The sequence below is a fragment of the Dendropsophus ebraccatus genome, chromosome 11 (assembly GCF_027789765.1).
Source record: "Dendropsophus ebraccatus isolate aDenEbr1 chromosome 11, aDenEbr1.pat, whole genome shotgun sequence".
Lineage (NCBI taxonomy): Eukaryota > Metazoa > Chordata > Amphibia > Anura > Hylidae > Dendropsophus > Dendropsophus ebraccatus.
Genome location: NC_091464.1, coordinates 1,979,143 through 2,005,741, shown reverse-complemented (window position 1 = coordinate 2,005,741; position 26,599 = coordinate 1,979,143). Strand labels below are relative to the sequence as shown.

The window sequence follows — 26,599 nt, the reverse complement described above, 5'->3', positions numbered from 1 at the left end:
TTCACAGTCACATGAGAACTCTCTGATGTCATAGAAACTAGAGACAACTCAGTCACATGAGAACTCTCCCATATCATAGAAACTAGAGACAATTCAGTCACATGAGAACTCTCCGATATCATAGAAACTAGAGACAATTCACATTCACATGAGAACTCTCCGATATAGAAACTAGAGACAATTCAGTCACATGAGAACTCTCCCATATCATAGAAACTAGAGACAATTCACAGTCACATGAGAACTCTCCCATATCATAGAAACTAGAGACAATTCACAGTCACATGAGAACTCTCCCATATCATAGAAACTAAAGACAATTCACAGTCACATGAGAACTCTGCGATATCATAGAATCTAGAGACAATTCACAGTCACATGAGAACTCTCCCATATCATAGAAACTAGAAACAATTCACAGTCACATGAGAACTCTCGGATGTCATAGAAACTAGAGACAACTCAGTCACATGAGAACTCTCCCATATCATAGAAACTAGAGATAATTCACAGTCACATGAGAACTCTCCCATATCATAGAAACTAGAGACAATTCACAAAACAGTCACATGAGAACTCTCTGATATCATAGAAACTAGAGACAATTCACAGTCACATGAGAACTCTCCCATATCATAGAAACTAGAGACAATTCACAGTCACATGAGAACTCTCCCATATCATAGAAACTAAAGACAATTCACAGTCACATGAGAACTCTGCGATATCATAGAATCTAGAGACAATTCACAGTCACATGAGAACTCTCCCATATCATAGAAACTAGAAACAATTCACAGTCACATGAGAACTCTCGGATGTCATAGAAACTAGAGACAACTCAGTCACATGAGAACTCTCCCATATCATAGAAACTAGAGACAATTCACAGTCACATGAGAACTCTGCGATATCATAGAAACTAGAGACAATTCAGTCACATGAGAACTCTCTGATATCATAGAAACTAGAGACAATTCACAGTCACATGAGAACTCTCCCATATCATAGAAACTAGAGACAATTCACAGTCACATGAGAACTCTGAGATATCATAGAAACTAGAGACAATTCACAGTCACATGAGAACTCTCCCATATCATAGAAACTAGAGACAATTCACAGTCACATGAGAACTCTCCCATATCATAGAAACTAGAGACAATTCACATTCACATGAAAACTCTCCGATATCATAGAAACTAGAGACAATTCACAGTCACATGAGAACTCTCCCATATCATAGAAACTAGAGACAATTCAGTCACATGAGAACTCTGCGATATCATAGAAACTAGAGACAATTCACAGTCACATGAGAACTCTCTGATGTCATAGAAACTAGAGACAACTCAGTCACATGAGAACTCTCCCATATCATAGAAACTAGAGACAATTCAGTCACATGAGAACTCTCCGATATCATAGAAACTAGAGACAATTCAGTCACATGAGAACTCTCCCATATCATAGAAACTAGAGACAATTCAGTCACATGAGTACTCTGAGATATCATAGAAACTAGAGACAATTCACATTCACATGAGAACTCTCCGATATAGAAACTAGAGACAATTCAGTCACATGAGAACTCTCCGATATCATAGAAACTAGAGACAATTCAGTCACATGAGAACTCTCCCATATCATAGAAACTAGAGACAATTCAGTCACATGAGTACTCTGAGATATCATAGAAACTAGAGACAATTCACATTCACATGAGAACTCTCCGATATAGAAACTAGAGACAATTCACAGTCACATGAGAACTCTCCCATATCATAGAAACTAAAGACAATTCACAGTCACATGAGAACTCTGCGATATCATAGAATCTAGAGACAATTCACAGTCACATGAGAACTCTCCCATATCATAGAAACTAGAAACAATTCACAGTCACATGAGAACTCTCTGATGTCATAGAAACTAGAGACAACTCAGTCACATGAGAACTCTCCCATATCATAGAAACTAGAGATAATTCACAGTCACATGAGAACTCTCCCATATCATAGAAACTAGAGACAATTCACAGTCACATGAGAACTCTGAGATATCATAGAAACTAGAGACAATTCACAGTCACATGAGAACTCTCCCATATCATAGAAACTAGAGACAATTCACAGTCACATGAGAACTCTCTGATATCATAGAAACTAGAGACAATTCAGTCACATGAGAACTCTCCCATATCATAGAAACTAGAGACAATTCACAGTCACATGAGAACTCTCCCATATCATAGAAACTAGAGACAATTCACAGTCACATGAGAACTCTCCCATATCATAGAAACTAGAGACAATTCACATTCACATGAAAACTCTCCGATATCATAGAAACTAGAGACAATTCACAGTCACATGAGAACTCTCTGATGTCATAGAAACTAGAGACAATTCAGTCACATGAGAACTCTGAGATATCATAGAAACTAGAGACAATTCACAGTCACATGAGAACTCTCCGATATAGAAACTAGAGACAATTCAGTCACATGAGAACTCTCTGATCTCATAGAAACTAGAGACAATTCACAGTCACATGAGAACTCTCCCATATCATAGAAACTAGAGACAATTCACAGTCACATGAGAACTCTGCGATATCATAGAAACTAGAGACAATTCACAGTCACATGAGAACTCTCCCATATCATAGAAACTAAAGACAATTCACAGTCACATGAGAACTCTCCCATATCATAGAAACTAGAGACAATTCACAGTCACATGAGAACTCTCCCATATCATAGAAACTAGAGACAATTCACAGTCACATGAGAACTCTCCGATATCATAGAAACTAGAGACAATTCACAGTCACATGAGAACTCTGCGATATCATAGAAACTAGAGACAATTCAGTCACATGAGAACTCTCCCATATCATAGAAACTAGAGACAATTCAGTCACATGAGAACTCTCCCATATCATAGAAACTAGAGACAATTCACAGTCACATGAGAACTCTCCGATATCATAGAAACTAGAGACAATTCACAGTCACATGAGAACTCTCCCATATCATAGAAACTAGAGACAATTCACAGTCACATGAGAACTCTCCCATATCATAGAAACTAGAGACAATTCACAGTCACATGAGAACTCTGCGATATCATAGAAACTAGAGACAATTCACAGTCACATGAGAACTCTCCCATATCATAGAAACTAGAGCCAATTCACAGTCACATGAGAACTCTCTGATCTCATAGAAACTAGAGACAATTCACAGTCACATGAGAACTCTGAGATATCATAGAAACTAGAGACAATTCACAGTCACATGAGAACTCTCCCATATCATAGAAACTAGAGACAATTCACAGTCACATGAGAACTCTCTGATCTCATAGAAACTAGAGACAATTCACAGTCACATGAGAACTCTCCCATATCATAGAAACTAGAGACAATTCACAGTCACATGAGTACTCTAAGATATCCTAGAAACTAGAGACAATTCACAGTCACATGAGTACTCTAAGATATCCTAGAAACTAGAGACAATTCACAGTCCCATGAGAACTCTCCCATATCATAGAAACTAGAGACAATTCACAGTCCCATGAGAACTCTCCCATATCATAGAAACTAGAGACAATTCATAGTCACATGAGAACTCTCTGATGTCATAGAAACTAGAGACAATTCAGTCACATGAGAACTCTCCCATATCATAGAAACTAGAGACAATTCAGTCACATGAGAACTCTCCCATATCATAGAAACTAGAGACAATTCACAGTCACATGAGAACTCTGAGATATCATAGAAACTAGAGACAATTCACAGTCACGTGAGAACTCTCCGATATCATAGAAACTAGAGACAATTCAGTCACATGAGAACTCTCCCATATCATAGAAACTAGAGACAATTCACAGTCACATGAGAACTCTCCCATATCATAGAAACTAGAGACAATTCACAGTCACGTGAGAACTCTCCCATATCATAGAAACTAGAGACAATTCATAGTCACATGAGTACTCTAAGATATCCTAGAAACTAGAGACAATTCACAGTCACATGAGTACTCTAAGATATCCTAGAAACTAGAGGCAATTCACATTTTTCCTTGTGATCTTTGAATTCAGCATATAAAAATCATTAAGAAATGGAGAATTTTATTTCTAAACCAAACAATTTTTGAAGTTTATCTGTCCAGTGCTATTATTCTTGGTAATACGTTTGGTGTATTTTCTGTGTTTAGAAACAAGTTTTGGGTTATTAGCCGCTTCTAAACTCCTCCCCATCCGTCCCTCTCCCTCCTCTGTGCTGTTCCCGTGCATTTCATCCCTTCCTCCTTGGTCTGGTAAGACTGTTAGTAGCACTGCTTCACCCCACTTGCCACAATCCGGCTAGCTCCATTAATAATTATTAGTAAGGGCGAGCTAGGGGTGAATCTGTGTGATGGGGGCTGGGCAGCAGATCTGTGTGATGGGGGCGGGGCAGCGGATCTGTGTGATGGGGGCGGGGCAGCGGATCTGTGTGATGGGGGCGGGGCAGCGGATCTGTGTGATGGGGCGGGGCAGCGGATCTGTGTGATGGGGGCGGGGCAGCGGATCTGTGTGATGGGGGGCGGGGCAGCGGATCTGTGTGATGGCGGGGCAGCGGATCTGTGTGATGGGGCACGGGGCAGCGGATCTGTGTGATGGGGGCGGGGCAGCGGATCTGTGTGATGGGGGCGGGGCAGCGGATCTGTGTGATGGGGGCGGGGCAGCGGATCTGCGTGATGGGGGTGGGGCAGCGGATCGGGGCAGTGGGGGTATGTACACATACATACAAACAAACAAACAAACACACACACATATATATATTTCATACACACATACAGTATACATGCATACTTACAGTTCACAAACATACACTATGTACGCACATATAGTATACATACTTAAAGTACACATACACACACAGTACACATACATACAGACATACACACACCCACATACATACAGTATACACATACACTATATATACATCCCCACATACATACAGTTTACATACACTATATGTACCCCCACATACATACAGTATACGTACACACATACATACATTATACATAGACACCCACATGCTGTACTTACAGTGAACATATACATGCGTACATACAGTATACATTATACATAGACACCCACATGCTGTACTTACAGTGTACATATACATACAGTATACATTATACATACACCCACCCACACCCACATGCTGTACTTAGTGTACATATACATACATTATACATACACCCACCCACACCCACATGCTGTACTTAGTGTACATATACATACAGTATACATTATACACACCCACACCCACATGCTGTACTTAGTGTACATATACATACAGTATACATTATACATACACACACCCACATGCTGTACTTACAGTGTACATATACATACACAGTATATATTATACATACACCCACATGCTGTACTTACAGTGCACATATACATACATACAGTATACATTATGCATACACCCACATGCTGTACTTACAGTGAACATATACATGCGTACATACAGTATACATTATACATACACCCACATGCTGTACTTACAGTGCACATATACATACATACAGTATACATTATACATACACCCACATGCTGTACTTACAGTGAACATATACATGCGTACATACAGTATACATTATACATACACCCACATGCTGTACTTACAGTGTACATATACATACAGTATACATTATACATACACACACCCACATGCTGTACTTAGTGTACATATACATACAGTATACATTATACATACACACACCCACATGCTGTACTTACAGTGCACATATACATACATACAGTATACATTATACATAGACACCCACATGCTGTACTTACAGTGAACATATATGCGTACATACAGTATACACTATACATACACCCACATGCTGTACTTACAGTGCACATATACATACAGTATACATTATACATACCCACACCCACATGCTGTACTTACAATGTACATATACATGCAGTAGGGCTGGGCGGTATACCGTCAAAATACCGATACCGTCTCTGGCGTCGGTTAACCGACCTCAACTTTGCCAGGACGGTATCTGCGGTATTTTTACTATTTTCCTACCTGAGCCCTAAGCGCTGCACAGGCCGGAGGAAGCCTCCTATGTGCAGTCTGTGCAGGGATGCACGGACTGCACATAGGAGACCAGCACCGTGTGTCAGAGCGCCCCTGCCATCCTCCCCCGTCCGGCATATCACAGCGGTCTTCCCGGCACAGCAGAGCGGCCCCCACCAGCCCGACACAGGTATCAGCCCTCCGCCCACCCGGCACAGCGGTCATCCACTCACCCCACATGGCAGAGCAGCCCCCGGCCGGCCGACACCGCGGGTTCCCACTCACCCCACATGGCAGAGCAGCCCCCGGCCGGCCGACACCGCGGGTTCCCACTCACCCCACATGGCAGAGCAGCCCCCGGCCGGCCGGCACAGCGGGTCCCCACTCACCCCACATGGCAGAGCAGCCCCCGTCCGGCCGACACCGCGGGTCCCCACTCACCCCACATGGCAGAGCAGCCCCCGGCCGGCCGACACCGCGGGTCCCCACTCACCCCACATGGCAGAGCAGCCCCCGGCCGGCCGGCACAGCGGGTCCCCACTCACCCCACATGGCAGAGCAGCCCCCGGCCGGCCGGCACAGCGGGTCCCCACTCACCCCACATGGCAGAGCAGCCCCCGGCCGGCCGGCACAGCGGGTCCCCACTCACCCCACATGGCAGAGCAGCCCCCGGCCGGCACAGTTGACCCCAACTCGCCCGCCACAGCAGAGCAGCCCCCAGTCGTCCGATGCGGCCCTTCATGTCCCGTGGATACCACACGGAGCGCTGCGCGACTCAGCCCGGTCCCATAGTCCACACCGCACACGTGTTCTGCCCTCCCTACATGATCAGATCCTTGTCTGTTCCTAGCTTGTTTAGTGCCAGTAGAGCCATCCTGCCCCAGTCTAGCTCACAGAGCATTGTCTACACTGGATACAAACAGCCTGGACACCAGACTGATACATTGTTCATAGCTAGTCTTGCTCTCAGCTGTATCCAGTGTAGACAATGCTCTGTGAGCTCTACAGACTGATACATTGTACATAGCTAGTCTTGCTCTGTATCCAGTGTAGACAATGCTCTGTGAGCTCCAGACTGATACATTGTACATGGCTAGTCCTGCTCTCAGCTGTATCCAGTGTAGACAATGCTCTGTGAGCTCCAGACTGATACATTGTACGTAGCTAGTCCTGCTCCCAGCTGTATGCAGTGTAGACAATGCTCTGTGAGCTCCAGACTGATACATTGTACATAGCTAGTCCTGCTCTGTATCCAGTGTAGACAATGCTCTGTGAGCCCCAGACTGATACATTGTACATAGCTAGTCCTGCTCTCAGCTGTATCCAGTGTAGACAATGCTCTGTGAGCTCCAGACTGATACATTGTACATAGCTAGTCCTGCTCTCAGCTGTATCCAGTGTAGACAATGCTCTGTGAGCCCCAGACTGATACATTGTACATAGCTAGTCCTGCTCTCAGCTGTATCCAGTGTAGACAATGCTCTGTGAGCCCCAGACTGATACATTGTACATAGCTAGTCCTGCTCTGTATCCAGTGTAGACAATGCTCTGTGAGCTCCAGACTGATACATTGTACATAGCTAGTCCTGCGCTCAGCTGTATCCAGTGTAGACAATGCTCTGTGAGCCCCAGACTGATACATTGTACATAGCTAGTCCTGCTCCCAGCTGTATACAGTGTAGACAATGCTCTGTGAGCTCCAGACTGATACATTGTACATAGCTAGTCCTGCTCTCAGCTGTATCCAGTGTAGACAATGCTATGTGAGCTCCAGACTGATACATTGTACATAGCTAGTCCTGCTCCCAGCTGTATCCAGTGTAGACAATGCTCTGTGAGCTCCAGACTGATACATTGTACATAGCTAGTCCTGCTCTCAGCTGTATTCAGTGTAGACAATGCTCTGTGAGCTCCAGACTGATACATTGTACATAGCTAGTCCTGCTCTGTATCCAGTGTAGACAATGCTCTGTGAGCTCCAGACTGATACATTGTACATAGCTAGTCTTGCTCCCAGCTGTATTCAGTGTAGACAATGCTCTGTGAGCTCAAGACTGATACATTGTACATAGCTAGTCCTGCGCTCAGCTGTATCCAGTGTAGACAATGCTCTGTGAGCTCCAGACTGATACATTGTACACAGCTAGTCCTGCTCTCAGCTGTATTCAGTGTAGACAATGCTCTGTGAGCTCCAGACTGATACATTGTACATAGCTAGTCCTGCTCTGTATCCAGTGTAGACAATGCTCTGTGAGCCCCAGACTGATACATTGTACATAGCTAGTCTTGCTCTCAGCTGTATCCAGTGTAGACAATGTTCTGTGAGCCCCAGACTGATACATTGTACATAGCTAGTCCTGCTCTGTATCCAGTGTAGACAATGCTCTGTGAGCTCCAGACTGATACATTGTACATAGCTAGTCCTGCTCTGTATCCAGTGTAGACAATGCTCTGTGAGCCCCAGACTGATACATTGTACATAGCTAGTCCTGCTCCCAGCTGTATCCAGTGTAGACAATGCTCTGTGAGCTCAAGACTGATACATTGTACATAGCTAGTCCTGCTCTCAGCTGTATCCAGTGTAGACAATGCTCTGTGAGCTCCAGACTGATACATTGTACATAGCTAGTCCTGCGCTCAGCTGTATCCAGTGTAGACAATGCTGTGTGAGCTCCAGACTGATACATTGTACATAGCTAGTCCTGCTCTGTATCCAGTGTAGACAATGCTCTGTGAGCCCCAGACTGATACATTGTACATAGCTAGTCCTGCTCCCAGCTGTATACAGTGTAGACAATGCTCTGTGAGCTCCAGCCTGATACATTGTACATAGCTAGTCCTGCTCTCAGCTGTATCCAGTGTAGACAATGCTCTGTGAGCTCCAGACTGATACATTGTACATAGCTAGTCCTGCTCCCAGCTGTATACAGTGTAGACAATGCTCTGTGAGCTCCAGACTGATACATTGTACATAGCTAGTCCTGCTCCCAGCTGTATCCAGTGTAGACAATGCTCTGTGAGCTCCAGACTGATACATTGTACACAGCTAGTCCTGCTCTCAGCTGTATTCAGTGTAGACAATGCTCTGTGAGCTCCAGACTGATACATTGTACATAGCTAGTCCTGCTCCCAGCTGTATACAGTGTAGACAATGCTCTGTGAGCTCCAGACTGATACATTGTACATAGCTAGTCCTGCTCCCAGCTGTATACAGTGTAGACAATGCTCTGTGAGCTCCAGACTGATACATTGTACATAGCTAGTCCTGCTCCCAGCTGTATACAGTGTAGACAATGCTCTGTGAGCTCCAGACTGATACATTGTACATAGCTAGTCCTGCTCCCAGCTGTATTCAGTGTAGACAATGCTCTGTGAGCTCCAGCCTGATACATTGTACACAGCTAGTCCTGCTCTCAGCTGTATCCAGTGTAGACAATGCTCTGTGAGCTCCAGACTGATACATTGTACATAGCTAGTCCTGCTCCCAGCTGTATCCAGTGTAGACAATGCTCTGTGAGCTCCAGACTGATACATTGTACATAGCTAGTCCTGCTCCCAGCTGTATCCAGTGTAGACAATGCTCTGTGAGCTCCAGACTGATACATTGTACATAGCTAGTCCTGCTCCCAGCTGTATCCAGTGTAGACAATGCTCTGTGAGCTCCAGACTGATACATTGTACATAGCTAGTCCTGCTCCCAGCTGTATACAGTGTAGACAATGCTCTGTGAGCTCCAGACTGATACATTGTACATAGCTAGTCCTGTTCCCAGCTGTATCCAGTGTAGACAATGCTCTGTGAGCTCCAGACTGATACATTGTACATAGCTAGTCCTGCTCTCAGCTGTATCCAGTGTAGACAATGCTCTGTGAGCTCCAGACTGATACATTGTACATAGCTAGTCCTGCTCCCAGCTGTATCCAGTGTAGACAATGCTCTGTGAGCTCCAGACTGATACATTGTACATAGCTAGTCCTGCTCTGTATCCAGTGTAGACAATGCTCTGTGAGCCCCAGACTGATACATTGTACATAGCTAGTCCTGCTCCCAGCTGTATACAGTGTAGACAATGCTCTGTGAGCTCCAGACTGATACATTGTACATAGCTAGTCCTGTTCCCAGCTGTATCCAGTGTAGACAATGCTCTGTGAGCTCCAGACTGATACATTGTACACAGCTAGTCCTGCTCTCAGCTGTATTCAGTGTAGACAATGCTCTGTGAGCTCCAGACTGATACATTGTACATAGCTAGTCCTGCGCTCAGCTGTATCCAGTGTAGACAATGCTCTGTGAGCCCCAGACTGATACATTGTACATAGCTAGTCCTGCTCCCAGCTGTATCCAGTGTAGACAATGCTCTGTGAGCTCCAGACTGATACATTGTACATAGCTAGTCCTGCTCTCAGCTGTATCCAGTGTAGACAATGCTCTGTGAGCTCCAGACTGATACATTGTACATAGCTAGTCCTGCTCCCAGCTGTATCCAGTGTAGACAATGCTCTGTGAGCTCCAGACTGATACATTGTACATAGCTAGTCCTGCTCCCAGCTGTATACAGTGTAGACAATGCTCTGTGAGCTCCAGACTGATACATTGTACATAGCTAGTCCTGCTCTCAGCTGTATCCAGTGTAGACAATGCTCTGTGAGCTCCAGACTGATACATTGTACATAGCTAGTCCTGCTCTCAGCTGTATCCAGTGTAGACAATGCTCTGTGAGCTCCAGACTGATACATTGTACATAGCTAGTCCTGCTCCCAGCTGTATCCAGTGTAGACAATGCTCTGTGAGCTCCAGACTGATACATTGTACACAGCTAGTCCTGCTCTCAGCTGTATTCAGTGTAGACAATGCTCTGTGAGCTCTAGACTGATACATTGTACATGGCTAGTCCTGCGCTCAGCTGTATCCAGTGTAGACAATGCTCTGTATACCTGTGTATACACGTCCTGTATTGTGTACATAGCTATATACCTCTGTGTACACATTCTGTAGTGGCTGTATACCTGTATATACACATCCTGTAGTGGCTGTATACCTGTCTATACATGTTCTGTAGTGTGTACATAGCCTTGGTTGCTGCTCAGTTAATTTTTATTATTTTTTTTTTACGTTATTGAAACTAAATATTGCGTTTGGCACAACCAAGTGGGTGTGGCTTGTAAAAGGGGCGTGTCATAATTATCGCTCAATTATCGTTACCGCAGTTATATGTACGATAAACCGTGATATAGATTTAGGCCATTATCGCCCAGCCCTAACATGCAGTATACATTATACAGACACCCACATACTGTACTTACAGTGTACATATACAATACATTATATACACACATACTATGGTAAACTTTGGTTTTTCTTGTCTCCTTTTCAGGGTCCATTAGTGTTTCTAGAACAAGCTATTATCCAGCATGCGCTCCAGACGTTGGCTGGGAAAGGTTATACGCCCATATACACCCCCTTCTTCATGAGGAAAGAGATCATGCAGGAAGTCGCCCAGTTAAGTCAGTTTGATGAGGAACTGTATAAGGTGTGTATATAAGATAAGAAAGATATATATATATATGTGTGTGTATATATAAGATGTATGTGTGTATAAGATATGTGTATATAAGATATAATGTGTGTGTATATAAGATATATATGTATGTGTGTATATATGATGTATGTGTTTTTAAGATGTGTGTGTACTGTGTATAATATATGTATAGGTGTGTGTGTATATAAGATATTTATGTGTGCGTATATATAAGATTTATATAAAAAATATATATATATAATGTGTGTGTGGATAAGATTTCCTTCCCCCAACCAAAACCATCCAAGTGTCCCTGATCAGAAGTTCCCAGTTCCTAATCCAGTGTATTGCCCCCTCTATCATCAGTGACAGCTTGGTTTTTCTTGTGGTAGTTGTGGATGAGGCTCTTTATGTTCTCAGATGGTAAAGCCGCCCATTCTTCTTGGTTCCTGTATATTCCTGGGCTGTCCAGCATGAACTGCGCGCTGGAGATCTCACCAGAGTGGCTCAATGATAGTGAGGTCGGGAGACTGAGATGGCGGCTCCAGAACCTTCACTTTGTTCTGCTGTAGCCAATGACTAGTTGATTATAACAACCAATAACATCCAAAAGACCCTGATCAAAAGTTCACCTACCCTGGTGATTTTGACCTGACAACGTGCACACAACGTGCACACAAGGTGACATAAATGTGACACTGGCACATTAATGTATGAGCTACAAAGGCCCAGGAAACTTGGTCAGAGCTGAAGGAAAGATGAATGCAGACTGTTATCAGCAAATACTGGAGGCAAATAGGCACTCATCAGCCTGAAAGCGAAACATGGGACGTATTTAGACGTACCAACATGACAACGATCCAAAACACAAGGCCAAGTCAAGCTGTCATTGGCTACAGCAGAACAAAGTGAAGGTTCTGGAGCCGCCATCTCAGTGTCCTGACCTCAATATCATTGAGCCCCTCTGGGGAGATCTCGAGTGCGCAGATAATGCAGGACAGCCCAGGAATATACAGGAACCAAGAAGAATGGGCGGCTTTACCATCTGAGAACATAAAGAGCCTCATCCGCAACTACCACAACGGACTTCAAGATGCCACTAATGTAACAGGGGGCAATACACGGGATTAGTAACTGGGGGAAGGGAACTACTGCTCAAGGAAATTTGGATGTGTTTGGTTGTCATTCTGATTTATACAGAGAAAGCACAGTAGAGTGACAATAATCGGCGTAGCCTGACCATGAGGGAACCTGACCACTAACCATGGTGGTGGTGGGGGGGGGGGAATTGTGTTATCATTAATATTCTCTGAAAAAAGCACAAGAAAGCAACGATTCTGCTGGGGTGTGTAAACTTGTTTGTGTGTATATTTGATGTATATTTCCCCGGAGAGCACACTTGAGATTGCCTCCTCCTGATCAGGGACCGGAAATACACCCGCGAGATTAGAGCTCCCCCTTCCTCCCAGTATTGGTGGGTTTTCTGTCCCGTTTAGGAGCAGGAATCGGAGAGGTGCCGGAAGCCGTCGGGTCCCTGGTTGTTTACTACTTGTTCATTTTACCTGTGGTGGGGATCAGGCAAGATAGTGGAGTGCTTCCCTTCACCCTGTCTGTTCACCGGCCTTTGTCATGTCCGGCAGACGGCCTCAGGCCAGATACGGGCCAGGCTCGCAGGGGAGCGCCCATCCTCATTGAGAATCCCTCCGGTCAGCACCACATAAGCTCCATAGGATCGGGCAGCGGCTCAGCCTCCTCCTGGTTGCCGGCATGACACTGGACGTGTGGTCGCTGGGCCCCACCAGATGACACAGCAGCTAATAATAGAACCAAACCCTGTGCAGTACATGTGCAGCCGCCATGGGTGAAGGCAAATCTTATTCGAAGAATCGCTGAACCATCCACGGCTCCTGAGAAGAGAAGTGTCAGGGCGGCTATGTCACACAATGATAATCTGCCTTCTGATGTTGGAGAAGGTGGATGTGTAAAGGTTTCCTCGGATGACCCCAAGGTCCCAAGGATGCCCAAGAACTTATCAAGGCTAGTAGGTAGGAAGAGAAGCCAGGGTCTACTCAAGACGGAATTTGGGGGATACTCAACGGCCTTTTCCTTTCCGGTCCATGAAAATATTCGTTTAATCATCGGAGAAGAGCTCAGTCCTTCCCAAAGTAATTGAAAGGCATTGGAGGAGAAGGATGGCAGCGAGCGGGACTCTGTGTACCGGCCCCATAAGGATGCAAGCCAACACTGTGATCCACGGACCGGAAATAGTGGCTGCTATGCTTAGATCCAACGCTGTGATCCAAGGACCAGAAATAGTGGCTGCTATGCTTAGATCCAACGCCGTCATCCAAGGACCGGAAATAGTGGCTGCTATGCTTAGACCCAACGCCGTGATCCAAGGACCAGAAATAGTGGCTGCTATGCTTAGACCCAACGCCGTGATCCAAGGACCAGAAATAGTGGCTGCTATGCTTAGACCCAACGCCGTCATCCAAGGACCAGAAATAGTGGCTGCTATGCTTAGACCCAACGCCGTGATCCAAGGACCAGAAATAGTGGCTGCTATGCTTAGACCCAACGCCGTGATCCAAGGACCAGAAATAGTGGCTGCTATGCTTAGACCCAACGCCGTCATCCAAGGACCAGAAATAGTGGCTGCTATGCTTAGACCCAACGCCATGATCCACGGGCCGGAAATAGTGGCTGCTATGCTTAGACCCAACGCCGTGATCCACGGGCCGGAAATAGTGGCTGTGATGTTTAGACCCAAGGACCGGAAATAGTGGCTGCTATGTTTAGACCCAACGCCATGATCCAAGGACCGGAAATAGTGGCTGCTATGCTTAGATCCAACGCCGTCATCCAAGGACCGGAAATAGTGGCTGCTATGCTTAGACCCAACGCCGTGATCCAAGGACCAGAAATAGTGGCTGCTATGCTTAGACCCAACGCCGTGATCCAAGGACCAGAAATAGTGGCTGCTATGCTTAGACCCAACGCCGTCATCCAAGGACCAGAAATAGTGGCTGCTATGCTTAGACCCAACGCCATGATCCACGGGCCGGAAATAGTGGCTGCTATGCTTAGACCCAACGCCGTGATCCACGGGCCGGAAATAGTGGCTGTGATGTTTAGACCCAAGGACCGGAAATAGTGGCTGCTATGTTTAGACCCAACGCCATGATCCAAGGACCGGAAATAGTGGCTGCTATGCTTAGACCCAACGCCGTGATCCAAGGACCGGAAATAGTGGCTGCTATGCTTAGACCCAACCCTGTGATCCACGGGCCGGAAATAGTGGCTGCTATGCTTAGACCCAACGCCGTAATCCACGGGCCGGAAATAGTGGCTGTGATGTTTAGACCCAACGCCGTCATCCAAGGACCGGAAATAGTGGCTGCTATGCTTAGACCCAACTCCGTGATCCAAGGACCGGAAATAGTGGCTGCTATGCTTAGACCCAACTCCGTGATCCAAGGACCGGAAATAGTGGCTGCTATGCTTAGACCCAACCCTGTGATCCACGGGCCGGAAATAGTGGCTGCTATGCTTAGACCCAACGCCGTCATCCACGGGCCGGAAATAGTCGCTGCTATGCTTAGACCCAACGCCATGATCCAAGGACCGGAAATAGTGGCTTCTATGCGTAGACCCAACACCGTGATCCACGCTGTGATGCTTAGACCCGACGCCATGATCCACGGACCAGAAATAGTGGCTGCTATGCTTAGACCTGATGCCATTATCCAAGGACTGGAAATAGTGGCTGCTATGCTTAGACCCGACGCCATGATCCAAGGACTGGAAATAGTGGCTGCTACGCTTAGACCCAACACCATAATCCACGGACCAGAAATAGTGGCTGCTATGCTTAGACCCAACACCATAATCCACGGACCAGAAATAGTGGCTGCTATGCTTAAACCCGACGCAGTGTTCCACTGACCAGAATCATCTAACAGCCTGCAGTCAGTCATTAGCCTGGGCTATATATGTGCCTAAGATCCTGCTCTATCCGTCTGCCGGTGTCTGTTCTAGGTCATCTCACAGCCTGCAGTCAGTCAGTAGCATGGGCTATATGTGCCTGAGGTCCTGCTCTATCCGTGTGCCGGTGTCTGTTCTAGGTCATCTCACAGCCTGCAGTCAGTCAGTAGCATGGGCTATATGTGCCTGAGGTCCTGCTCTATCCGTGTGCCGGTGTCTGTTCTAGGTCATCTCACAGCCTGCAGTCAGTCAGTAGCATGGGCTATATGTGCCTGAGGTCCTGCTCTATCCGTGTGCCGGTGTCTGTTCTAGGTCATCTCACAGCCTGCAGTCAGTCAGTAGCATGGGCTATATGTGCCTGAGGTCCTGCTCTATCTGTGTGCCGGTGTCTGTTCTAGGTCATCTCACAGCCTGCAGTCAGTCAGTAGCATGGGCTATATGTGCCTGAGGTCCTGCTCTATCCGTGTGCCGGTGTCTGTTCTAGGTCATCTCACAGCCTGCAGTCAGTCAGTAGCATGGGCTATATGTGCCTGAGGTCCTGCTCTATCCGTGTGCCGGTGTCTGTTCTAGGTCATCTCACAGCCTACAGCCTGCAGTCAGTCAGTAGCATGGGCTATATGTGCCTGAGGTCCTGCTCTATCCGTGTGCCGGTGTCTGTTCTAGGTCATCTCACAGCCTGCAGTCAGTCAGTAGCATGGGCTATATGTGCCTGAGGTCCTGCTCTATCCGTGTGCCGGTGTCTGTTCTAGGTCATCTCACAGCCTACAGCCTGCAGTCAGTCAGTAGCATGGGCTCGAGTTCATTCAAGACAACTCTAAAAGCTAGCCTTGTGAAAATGGGGCAGATAACCCAGATCTTTGGATGAAAGAATGTATGCACAGATCCAACCTATCATGGCGGCTTCAGAGGAGGAATCTAGAAAAGGGAGTCCCCGGCATCAGTCCAGCCTAATAGAGGTCACCACCAACGCAATGGAGTCCAACATCTCATCCGAGGTCTTCAAACCACTGAGCTTTTGGCAGTGTGAAAAGCTCCGAAGGGATCAGAAGATTTAACGGAAAACCAACAGGTTCTAGTCCACCATGACTATGTGAGAGCGGTAGCATTCCTTCAGCATGGGGCAGGATAAAGACCCGGGCCTCCTCAGGGCCGAGCACACAAGGTCTCTCAGCGGGGTTCATCTAATGGGAGCTGTCCGTCTGTAGACCCAGGAGAGTGGGCACTCAACATGAGAAGGGAGAGTGGGGTCTGCCAGCCATGGTCCTATTCACTGGAACATTCTAGATCCCCTTCTTCTCAGTTGGAAAGATTCTACATCTAAAATCTACTTGAAGGTTTGGAAGAAGTTTGCTTCCTGGTGAAGTTTTCTCTAGTGTCTCCTGAAATCCGCCTCATACTGGATTTCTTACAGGATGGCTGAGATTTAGGTCGCGCCCCTGGTAGCCCTCACCCGTACATCCTGACATGGGTGGTGGGAGGGATCACAGAGGGGGACCCTTGACACAGCTTGTTTAGCGAAACGCAGCGTTGGGTGAGTGGTCTTACCTGGCAGAATATAATTTTGCTACTGGAGGTCTAAGTATATTTTCTTATATATGTCTTTCTTTGCGTTATGTTCCTTTGTACACTTTTGCACTGGTATTTTGTTGTACATTTTGTAGCTGCACTTGCAGACCACTTTTTTTCATGCATATACCTATGTACTCTAGCACTTTAGGAGTATACTTTTTTCATGCATATACCTATGTACTCTAGCACTTTAGGAGTATACTTTTTCATGCATATACCTATGTACTCTAGCACTTTAGGAGTATACTTTTTTCATGCATATACCTATGTACTCTAGCACTTTAGGAGTACACTTTTTCATGCATATACCTATGTACTCTAGCACTTTAGGAGTACACTTTTTCATGCATATACCTATGTACTCTAGCACTTTAGGAGTACACTGTTTCATGCATATACCTATGTACTCTAGCACTTTAGCAGTATACTTTTTTCATGCATATACCTATGTACTCTAGCACTTTAGGAGTATACTTTTTCATGCATATACCTATGTACTCTAGCACTTTAGGAGTACACTTTTTTCATGCATATACCTATGTACTCTAGCACTTTAGGAGTATACTTTTTCATGCATATACCTATGTACTCTAGCACTTTAGCAGTATACTTTTTTCATGCATATACCTATGTACTCTAGCACTTTAGGAGTATACTTTTTTCATGCATATACCTATGTACTCTAGCACTTTAGGAGTATACTTTTTCATGCATATACCTATGTACTCTAGCACTTTAGGAGTACACTTTTTCATGCATATACCTATGTACTCTAGCACTTTAGGAGTACACTGTTTCATGCATATACCTATGTACTCTAGCACTTTAGCAGTATACTTTTTTCATGCATATACCTATGTACTCTAGCACTTTAGGAGTATACTTTTTCATGCATATACCTATGTACTCTAGCACTTTAGGAGTACACTTTTTTCATGCATATACCTATGTACTCTAGCACTTTAGGAGTATACTTTTTCATGCATATACCTATGTACTCTAGCACTTTAGCAGTATACTTTTTTCATGCATATACCTATGTACTCTAGCACTTTAGGAGTATACTTTTTTCATGCATATACCTATGTACTCTAGCACTTTAGGAGTATACTTTTTCATGCATATACCTATGTACTCTAGCACTTTAGGAGTATACTTTTTTCATGCATATACCTATGTACTCTAGCACTTTAGGAGTACACTTTTTCATGCATATACCTATGTACTCTAGCACTTTAGGAGTACACTTTTTCATGCATATACCTATGTACTCTAGCACTTTAGGAGTACACTGTTTCATGCATATACCTATGTACTCTAGCACTTTAGCAGTATACTTTTTTCATGCATATACCTATGTACTCTAGCACTTTAGGAGTATACTTTTTTCATGCATATACCTATGTACTCTAGCACTTTAGGAGTATACTTTTTCATGCATATACCTATGTACTCTAGCACTTTAGCAGTATACTTTTTCATGCATATACCTATGTACTCTAGCACTTAGGAGTGTACTTTTTCATGCATATACCTATGTACTCTAGCACTTTAGCAGTACACTTTTTTCATGCATATACCTATGTACTCTAGCACTTTAGGAATACACTTTTTTCATGCATATACCTATGTACTCTAGCACTTTAGCAGTATACTTTTTCATGCATATACCTATGTACTCTAGCACTTTAGCAGTATACTTTTTCATGCATATACCTATGTACTCTAGCACTTTAGGAGTACACTTTTTCATGCATATACCTATGTACTCTAGCACTTTAGGAATACACTTTTTTCATGCATATACCTATGTACTCTAGCACTTTAGGAGTACACTTTTTCATGCATATACCTATGTACTCTAGCACTTTAGGAGTGTACTTTTTTCATGCATATACCTATGTACTTTAGCAGTATACTTTTTCATGCATATACCTATGTACTCTAGCACTTTAGCAGTATACTTTTTTCTTAGATTTATATACTTTAGCACCTCTTGGGATTGAGTGACATATCATCAATTTAATTGTTATACAGAGTATACATTATCTCATCTGCCTTGTAAGCCATCCGATGTATGTACTGTATTATTTTCATGCCTCCTTGTTTTTAAATATCTATTCCTTTTTCTATATGTAATAATAAAGTATGGGTGATTTATTGATTTGGGTGTACTGTCTAGCATCATTTTCGTTGTAGGAGATATATTTATTTTCTGATGCACATGGACATTGGCAACAAGTAGTCCGAATTTAGGTTACTAGTATATAGACATCTAGTATAATATACAGATATATAATAGCATAGTATATAGACATCTAGTATAATATACAGATATATAATAGCATAGTATACATACATATAGTATAATATACAGACATATAATAGCATAGTATATAGACATATAGTATAATATACAGATATATAATAGCATAGTATACAGATATATAATAGCATAGTATATAGACATATAGTATAATATACAGATATATAATAGCATAGTATACATACATATAGTATAATATACAGATATATAATAGCATAGTATACAGATATAAAATAGCATAGTATATAGACATATAGTATAATATACAGATATATAATAGCATAGTATATAGACATACAGTATAATATACAGATATATAATAGTATAGTATATAGACATACAGTATAATATACAGATATATAATAGCATAGTATATAGACATCTAGTATAATATACAGATATATAATAGCATAGTATACAGATATATAATAGCATAGTATACAGATATATAATAGCATAGTATATAGACATCTAGTATAATATACAGATATATAATAGCATAGTATACAGATATATAATAGCATAGTATACAGATATAAAATAGCATAGTATATAGACATATAGTATAATATACAGATATATAATAGCATAGTATACAGACATACAATAGCATAGTATATAGACATATAGTATAATATACAGATATATAATAGCATAGTATACAGACATACAATAGCATAGTATATAGACATATAGTATAATATACAGATATATAATAGCATAGTATATAGACATACAGTATAATATACAGATATATAATAGTATAGTATATAGACATAGTATAATATACAGATATATAATAGCATAGTATATAGAAATAGTATAATATACAGATATACTATATGTCTATATACTATGCTATTATATATCTGTATATTATACTATATGTCTATATACTATGCTATTGTATGTCTGTATACTATGCTATTATATATCTGTATATTATACTATATGTCTATATACTATGCTATTGTATGTCTGTATACTATGCTATTATATATCTGTATATTATACTAGATGTATGTATACTATGCTATTATATATCTGTATATTATACTATATGTATGTATACTATGCTATTATATATCTGTATATTATACTAGATGTATGTCTATATACTATGCTATTATATATCTGTATATTATACTATATGTATGTATACTATGCTATTATATATCTGTATACTATGCTATTATATATCTGTATATTATACTGTATGTCTATATACTATGCTATTATATATCTGTATATTATACTAGATGTCTATATACTATGCTATTATATATCTGTATACTATGCTATTATATATCTGTATATTATACTAGATGTCTATATACTATGCTATTATATATCTGTATATTATACTGTATGTCTATATACTATGCTATTATATATCTGTATACTATGCTATTATATATCTGTATATTATACTATATGTATGTATACTATGCTTTTATACTATATATGTATATATTATACTATTGTACTGTATATATTTATATGTATATATTATACTATTAGGCTATGTTCACACTCCAAAAAAAACACGGCGGTATTTCATAACGGCCGTATTTTTGCAAACAGCCATTATTTGTAAAATACCGTCCATTGTTTGCGCAAGTACGGCAGTTGTTATGAAATACGGCCGTGTTTTTTACGTAGTGTGTATATATAGTATACTATTAGGCTATGTTCCCACTATGTATGAGACCGGCCGTTGGGTCACGGAACGGACGGTCTCTGCCCGGATCATCCCAGCCGGTACCTAAGTACCAGCCGTATGATCTGTCCGGCCGCAGAGCTCTGATGCGAGCGCATCAGAGCTTCCCCCTGCACACAATGAAGCGGACGAAGCCGCTCGCTTTACTGTGTGAACTGACAGGGTTTCCTATAGCCGCAATTCATTGAATTGTGGCCGCAGAAAACTGACATGCAACTTCTTTGCAGCGCCGCACGGGATCCCGGACGGAACGTAGACAATGTGTATACGCTCCTTCCGGGATCCCATTAAAGCAGAGGCAGTGTTCCACTCCACAGAAAGTACGGCCGTTGCCGATGGCAACAACGGCTGTGCTTTTACGTAGTGTGAACATAGCCATATACTGTATATATTATACTATTAGGCTGGGTTCACACACAGTATATTTGAGGCTGTATTTGGTCCTCATGTCAGGTCCTCATAGCAACCAAAACCAGGAGTGGATTGAAAACACAGAAAGGCTCTGTTCACACAATGGTGAAATTGAGTGGATGGCCGCCATATAACGGTAAATAACGGCCATTATTTCAATACAACAGCCGTTGTTTTAAAATAACAGCAAATATTTGCCATTATATGGCGGCCATCCACTCAATATCACCATTGTGTGAACAGAGCCTTTCTGTGTTTTCAATCCACTCCTGGTTTTGGTTGCTATACAGCCTCAAATATACAGCCTCAAATATATGTATATATGAGACTACTATACTGTATATATGAGACTATTATACTGTATATATTATACTACTATACTGTATATATGAGACTACTATACTGTATATATGAGACTATTATACTGTATATATGAGACTATTATACCGTATATATTATATTGTATATATACTACTGCACTGTATATACTATTATACTGTATATACGAGACTATTATACTGTATACATTGTACTATTATACTGTGTGTGTGTGTGTGTGTGTGTGTGTATGTATATGTGTGTATATATATATATATATATATATATATATATATATATATATATATATATATATATATAATATATTTTTTTTTTTTTTTTTTTTTAAACAATATTTTATTAGGCACAATTTCAGTTAGCATAATATGTATATCAGTAAAATGAATTACAGATGAATTCTATACATCTAGTACATACATTTTTCTCTGACTTTTGCCTGTGAATTTTTATCTATATAATAATAAAACAGTAGTAGTAAATCATTGTCAAAATATAGCTTGTCCACAAAGAAGATGTGACATCTAGATTCTCTGAAAACAAAAACCAAGGACCTCCTAGACATATACATTGAAAGAAATCTATCTTCTAGACAGGAATAGGTGACTACATGCATACACTATATATAATCATATAAATAATTTATCAGGCATTACTTAAGTAAACATGTCTATTGGCATGCAAATTTAGTAAAGTAATAAGTATCAACTAAGGAAGGTTCCTGAAGTAGGTATATTTTACAATATGTGATAAGTTCCAAGATATATTTGGCTAAAAAATTAAAAATTAAAAGTACCTAACATGTATGGATGCCAAAGATCTGGCATGTCTTTTAATATATATTGAACAAATCTAACAACCTAAAAAAAACACCAACTAATAACTTCAGCCTTTAAAGAAGTATCGTATTAAATCGGGCCTGATGACCCAATTGTACCAGCCAATCACCTCCTTCCACTAAGAAATTTCCAGAATCCCTAGTGTTCCTCTAAGATTTTCTCTAATATACCAGTCAGAGTTACGAAATGGTGTCATTAAATTATTTCGCTCTGGTTGCCACAGTTGTTTCTCAATAAACTTACGCCATACTTTGAAAAAATGAGCTGTGTATCTGTCCGGAGTACGCAGGGTATCCAATCTCTCAATATAAAGTAAATCCTTTAATTGATCTGATAATTCAGATTGTGTTGGGATAGAATCTGTAAGCCAGTGCCGCAACAAGCATTTTTTCAACGCTAGAAGTGTGATCTGAATTCCTTTAGCACCTATCATTGGACGAGAGTTTGCCATATTTGATGTCGGTATATAGTGAAACAAACAACTCGTTGGGGAAAGTTGAATATCTCGTTCCCAAACGCATTGTATGAATGATAAACATTCAGACCAGCCTTCTTGTACTTCCGGACAGGTCCGCATGCAGTGGAAGAGATCCGCACGTGACAGTGCACATTTTGGACAGGCTCTTAAATAATGGCTAGGAGCTTCATCACTGGCAGAATTAAAGGCATATATGGCTTTATGAATGAATTTTAGGTGCGTCTCTCTCCACTGTTCTGACAGTGTACTGTCCCGGACACATCGTAATCCCACCAGAATCTTAGAAGATATGTCACTGTCGTCTAGAGTCATCTTCCATTTGTTAAATAAACTCTCCTCTTCTTTTGTCAGTACATATTTTTTCATAGAAGAATAAATCACAGATATAGAGTCCCTATCTTCTGCTTTACCAACAAGTAGGTCAAAAACTCCTTCTTTTTCTACTCTAGCAAAGTACTAAAGTTTTACAGAAGGAGGTTAGTTGTGCATATTGCAGGACGTGGTGAGACGCCAGGTCATATTTCTGTCGGATTTCGTCCCATGTGTATAAGATTCCTTCCCCTGTGTTGAGCAGAGCTCCGATATTTTGGATTCCCTTGGTCGTCCATTCTCTGAGAAGTTTATTTTGGTGGCTTTGAGGGAATGATAGTATACCTGACACAGGGAGATATTTGGAGAGACAGAATGGCAAGGAGTATATTTTTCTGATGGCCTTCCAGGCTGCTATAGTATCTGTGAGTAACAGGCTCTCTATAACAGTAGAGGGAAGATCTTTGATTTTAGTATGTAGCAGCGAGGAAGGCGACCACGGGGAAGACAAGTCACACTCAAGTTTATAATTGGAGTAGTGATTTGTAGAATGTATCCAGTCTCTAATATGCCTGAAAAGGGACGACAAATTGTACAATCTTATTAATGGTAACTGTAACCCTCCTGCTCCCCGGGGCAGACATAATTTGTTAAATGCAATCCTCGGCCTCTTCCCTTTCCATAGAAATTGTACAAACAATGCTTGTATTCTAGTAATATCTGAGTGACGTATCAGGAGAGGAAGCGTCTGAAGTGGGTACAATAGTCTTGCAAAACTGACCATTTTGATCAAATGTGCTCTGCCAGTAAGTGAGAGTGGAAGATCTTTCCATTTCTCCAACTCTTTGGAGATTTTTGAAATCAAGGGATGATAATTTAGTTTGTATAGAGAATGAGACGTATGTCCTAATTTAATGCCTAAATAGGTGATATGGGAGGAGACATACTCTACGTCCACCTTGGGCTTTACTGAAGGATGAGACGTCCCCAAATAGAACAGCTGACTTTTTGAGGTGTTCACTGTATATCCTGAAAATGAACTAAAATAGGAAAGTTTAGAGAACTCGGGGTAGATCAGTTGTAGGAGAGTTTAATAGGAGTAATAAGTCATCTGCAAAGCATAGCAGTTTGGTTTCAGTATTGTTTATTTTAATACCAAAGTATAGTGATGATGTTATCAGATATAGGGCTAAAGGTTCCAGCGCCATGTTGAACAGCAGGGGGGAGAGCGGGCATCCCTGCCTAGTACCTTTTTCTAAATGAATGACACCTGACAGGAAACCCGGTGTCGCTATTCGAGCTTTAGGTTGAGAATATATGGCGTTAACATAATCTCTCACTGATTTGTCCATCACCATGACGAGCCACCCCCAGCTAATACTATCAAAGGCTTTTTCTGCATCAGCTGCAAATAAAGCTGGGGGGAGCCCGCCATAGCGCCTGGATTGTACAGCGTCTTGAACCGCTATCACAGTCCGTATATTAGCTGCAGCAGATCTTCCCTTAATAAAACCGGTTGGATGAGCCCCTATTATTTTTGGCATGTAAATAGATAACCTGTCGGCAAATATTTTAGATAACATTTTTAGATCTAAGTTAATCAAAGAGATGGGTCTGTATGAGTTGGGAAGAGTTGGGTCTTTTCCTGGTTTTTGTATGACTTTAATGTGAGCAGTGTTACTAGTAGGAATCACCCCCCTACCATCCAACATAGCCTGGTATACATTTAATAGAGTTGGGGACAGCTCCTGAACCATGGTTTTGAAAAATTCACTATTGTAGCCATCTGGCCCCAGGGCCTTCCCCTTCTTTAGAGCTTTTATTGTGGCTTCCAATTCTGTCTTGGTTACTGGAGCATTTAAGGACTCCAAATCTTCCCTGTCTAAACTAGGAAGGTCTAAACTTTCCAAGAATTTCCTTCCCTCCTCCAAGTCTTGGGGCTTTTGGCTATAGAGCTTCTGATAGAATTTCTGTAGGGCGTTATTAATACTTTTGGGATCTTTTGTTTTACCTCCTCCCTCCTCACACATTTCCAATATGTTTAGTGGTTTATAGTTCCCTTTGATTAAATGAGATAAGAGTTTTCCAGCCTTATTTCCAAATTTAAACAGGTCAACTTTTTTCTGGTCTAAAAAGAATGATTCCACCTTTTCTAATGCAGCATCCAATTCTTCCTTAGCTGATTCCCAACCCCGCTTATTCTCTATCGAGGGGTCTAATTGGAACCTTGTGTAAGCTGTCCATAGGGTGTGAGAAGTCTTTGTAAAATGTGAAGAGGCCTCTCTCTTCTTTCCTAAGAAATATGACGTTATATGTCTCTGTAACACTGTCTTTGCGGTTTCCCAAAAGAGGATGGGAGCATCAGTATGGTTCTCATTATCTGTAATAAAGTCCCCCCACCATTTTTTCAGCTTGGATAAGAACACATCATCCTTTAACAGATGAGTGGGGAATTTCCACAATATATCTGTACCTTTAGGGCACATATCTGAAACTTGAAAGCTTATGGGGGTATGATCGGATATTATCATGTCATGTATTGTAGCATCACTGATCCTCGACAAGAGTGGCTGCGACACTAGCAAATAGTCAATACGTGACCATGAGGTTTGTGCATGTGAAAAGTGGGTGTACTCACGTTCAGCAGGAGAGTAATAGCGCCATGCATCTGTCAGGTGAGTGTTTTCTAAGAGCTGGGGAAGAATAGTAGCTGTCAACCGGGTGACTGAATTGGCATTAGATCGTTTACGGTCTTCAGTGTCATTTAAAACTGTGTTATGGTCTCCCCCTACAGTCAAGAGTTTTTCCCGGTCTTGTAGAATTTTTTCCTCTAAGGAGCGAAAAAAAGGTTTATTATTATTAGTATTAGGCCCATATGCATTATACAGACTAATTCTCCCAGCAGGAGTATCTAGTACTACATGTATCAGTCTGCCTATAGAGTCAGCAGATGAGTGAATTAAAGAGTCAGGTGCTTATGAATGAGGATTAGGACACCTCC

The 26,599-nt window shown here is 42.1% G+C and overlaps 1 protein-coding gene across 1 annotated transcript in view; it reads left to right on the top strand.

Moving 5' to 3' along the window:
• The window catches only part of SARS1 (seryl-tRNA synthetase 1), a 75,253-nt gene that overhangs the window by 27,165 nt on the left and 21,489 nt on the right, over window positions 1–26,599 (top strand). The window contains exon 6 of the mRNA XM_069944376.1: window positions 11,483–11,638. Coding sequence (XP_069800477.1) covers window positions 11,483–11,638 — 156 coding nt within the window. The remainder of the gene's footprint in view (window positions 1–11,482; window positions 11,639–26,599) is intronic.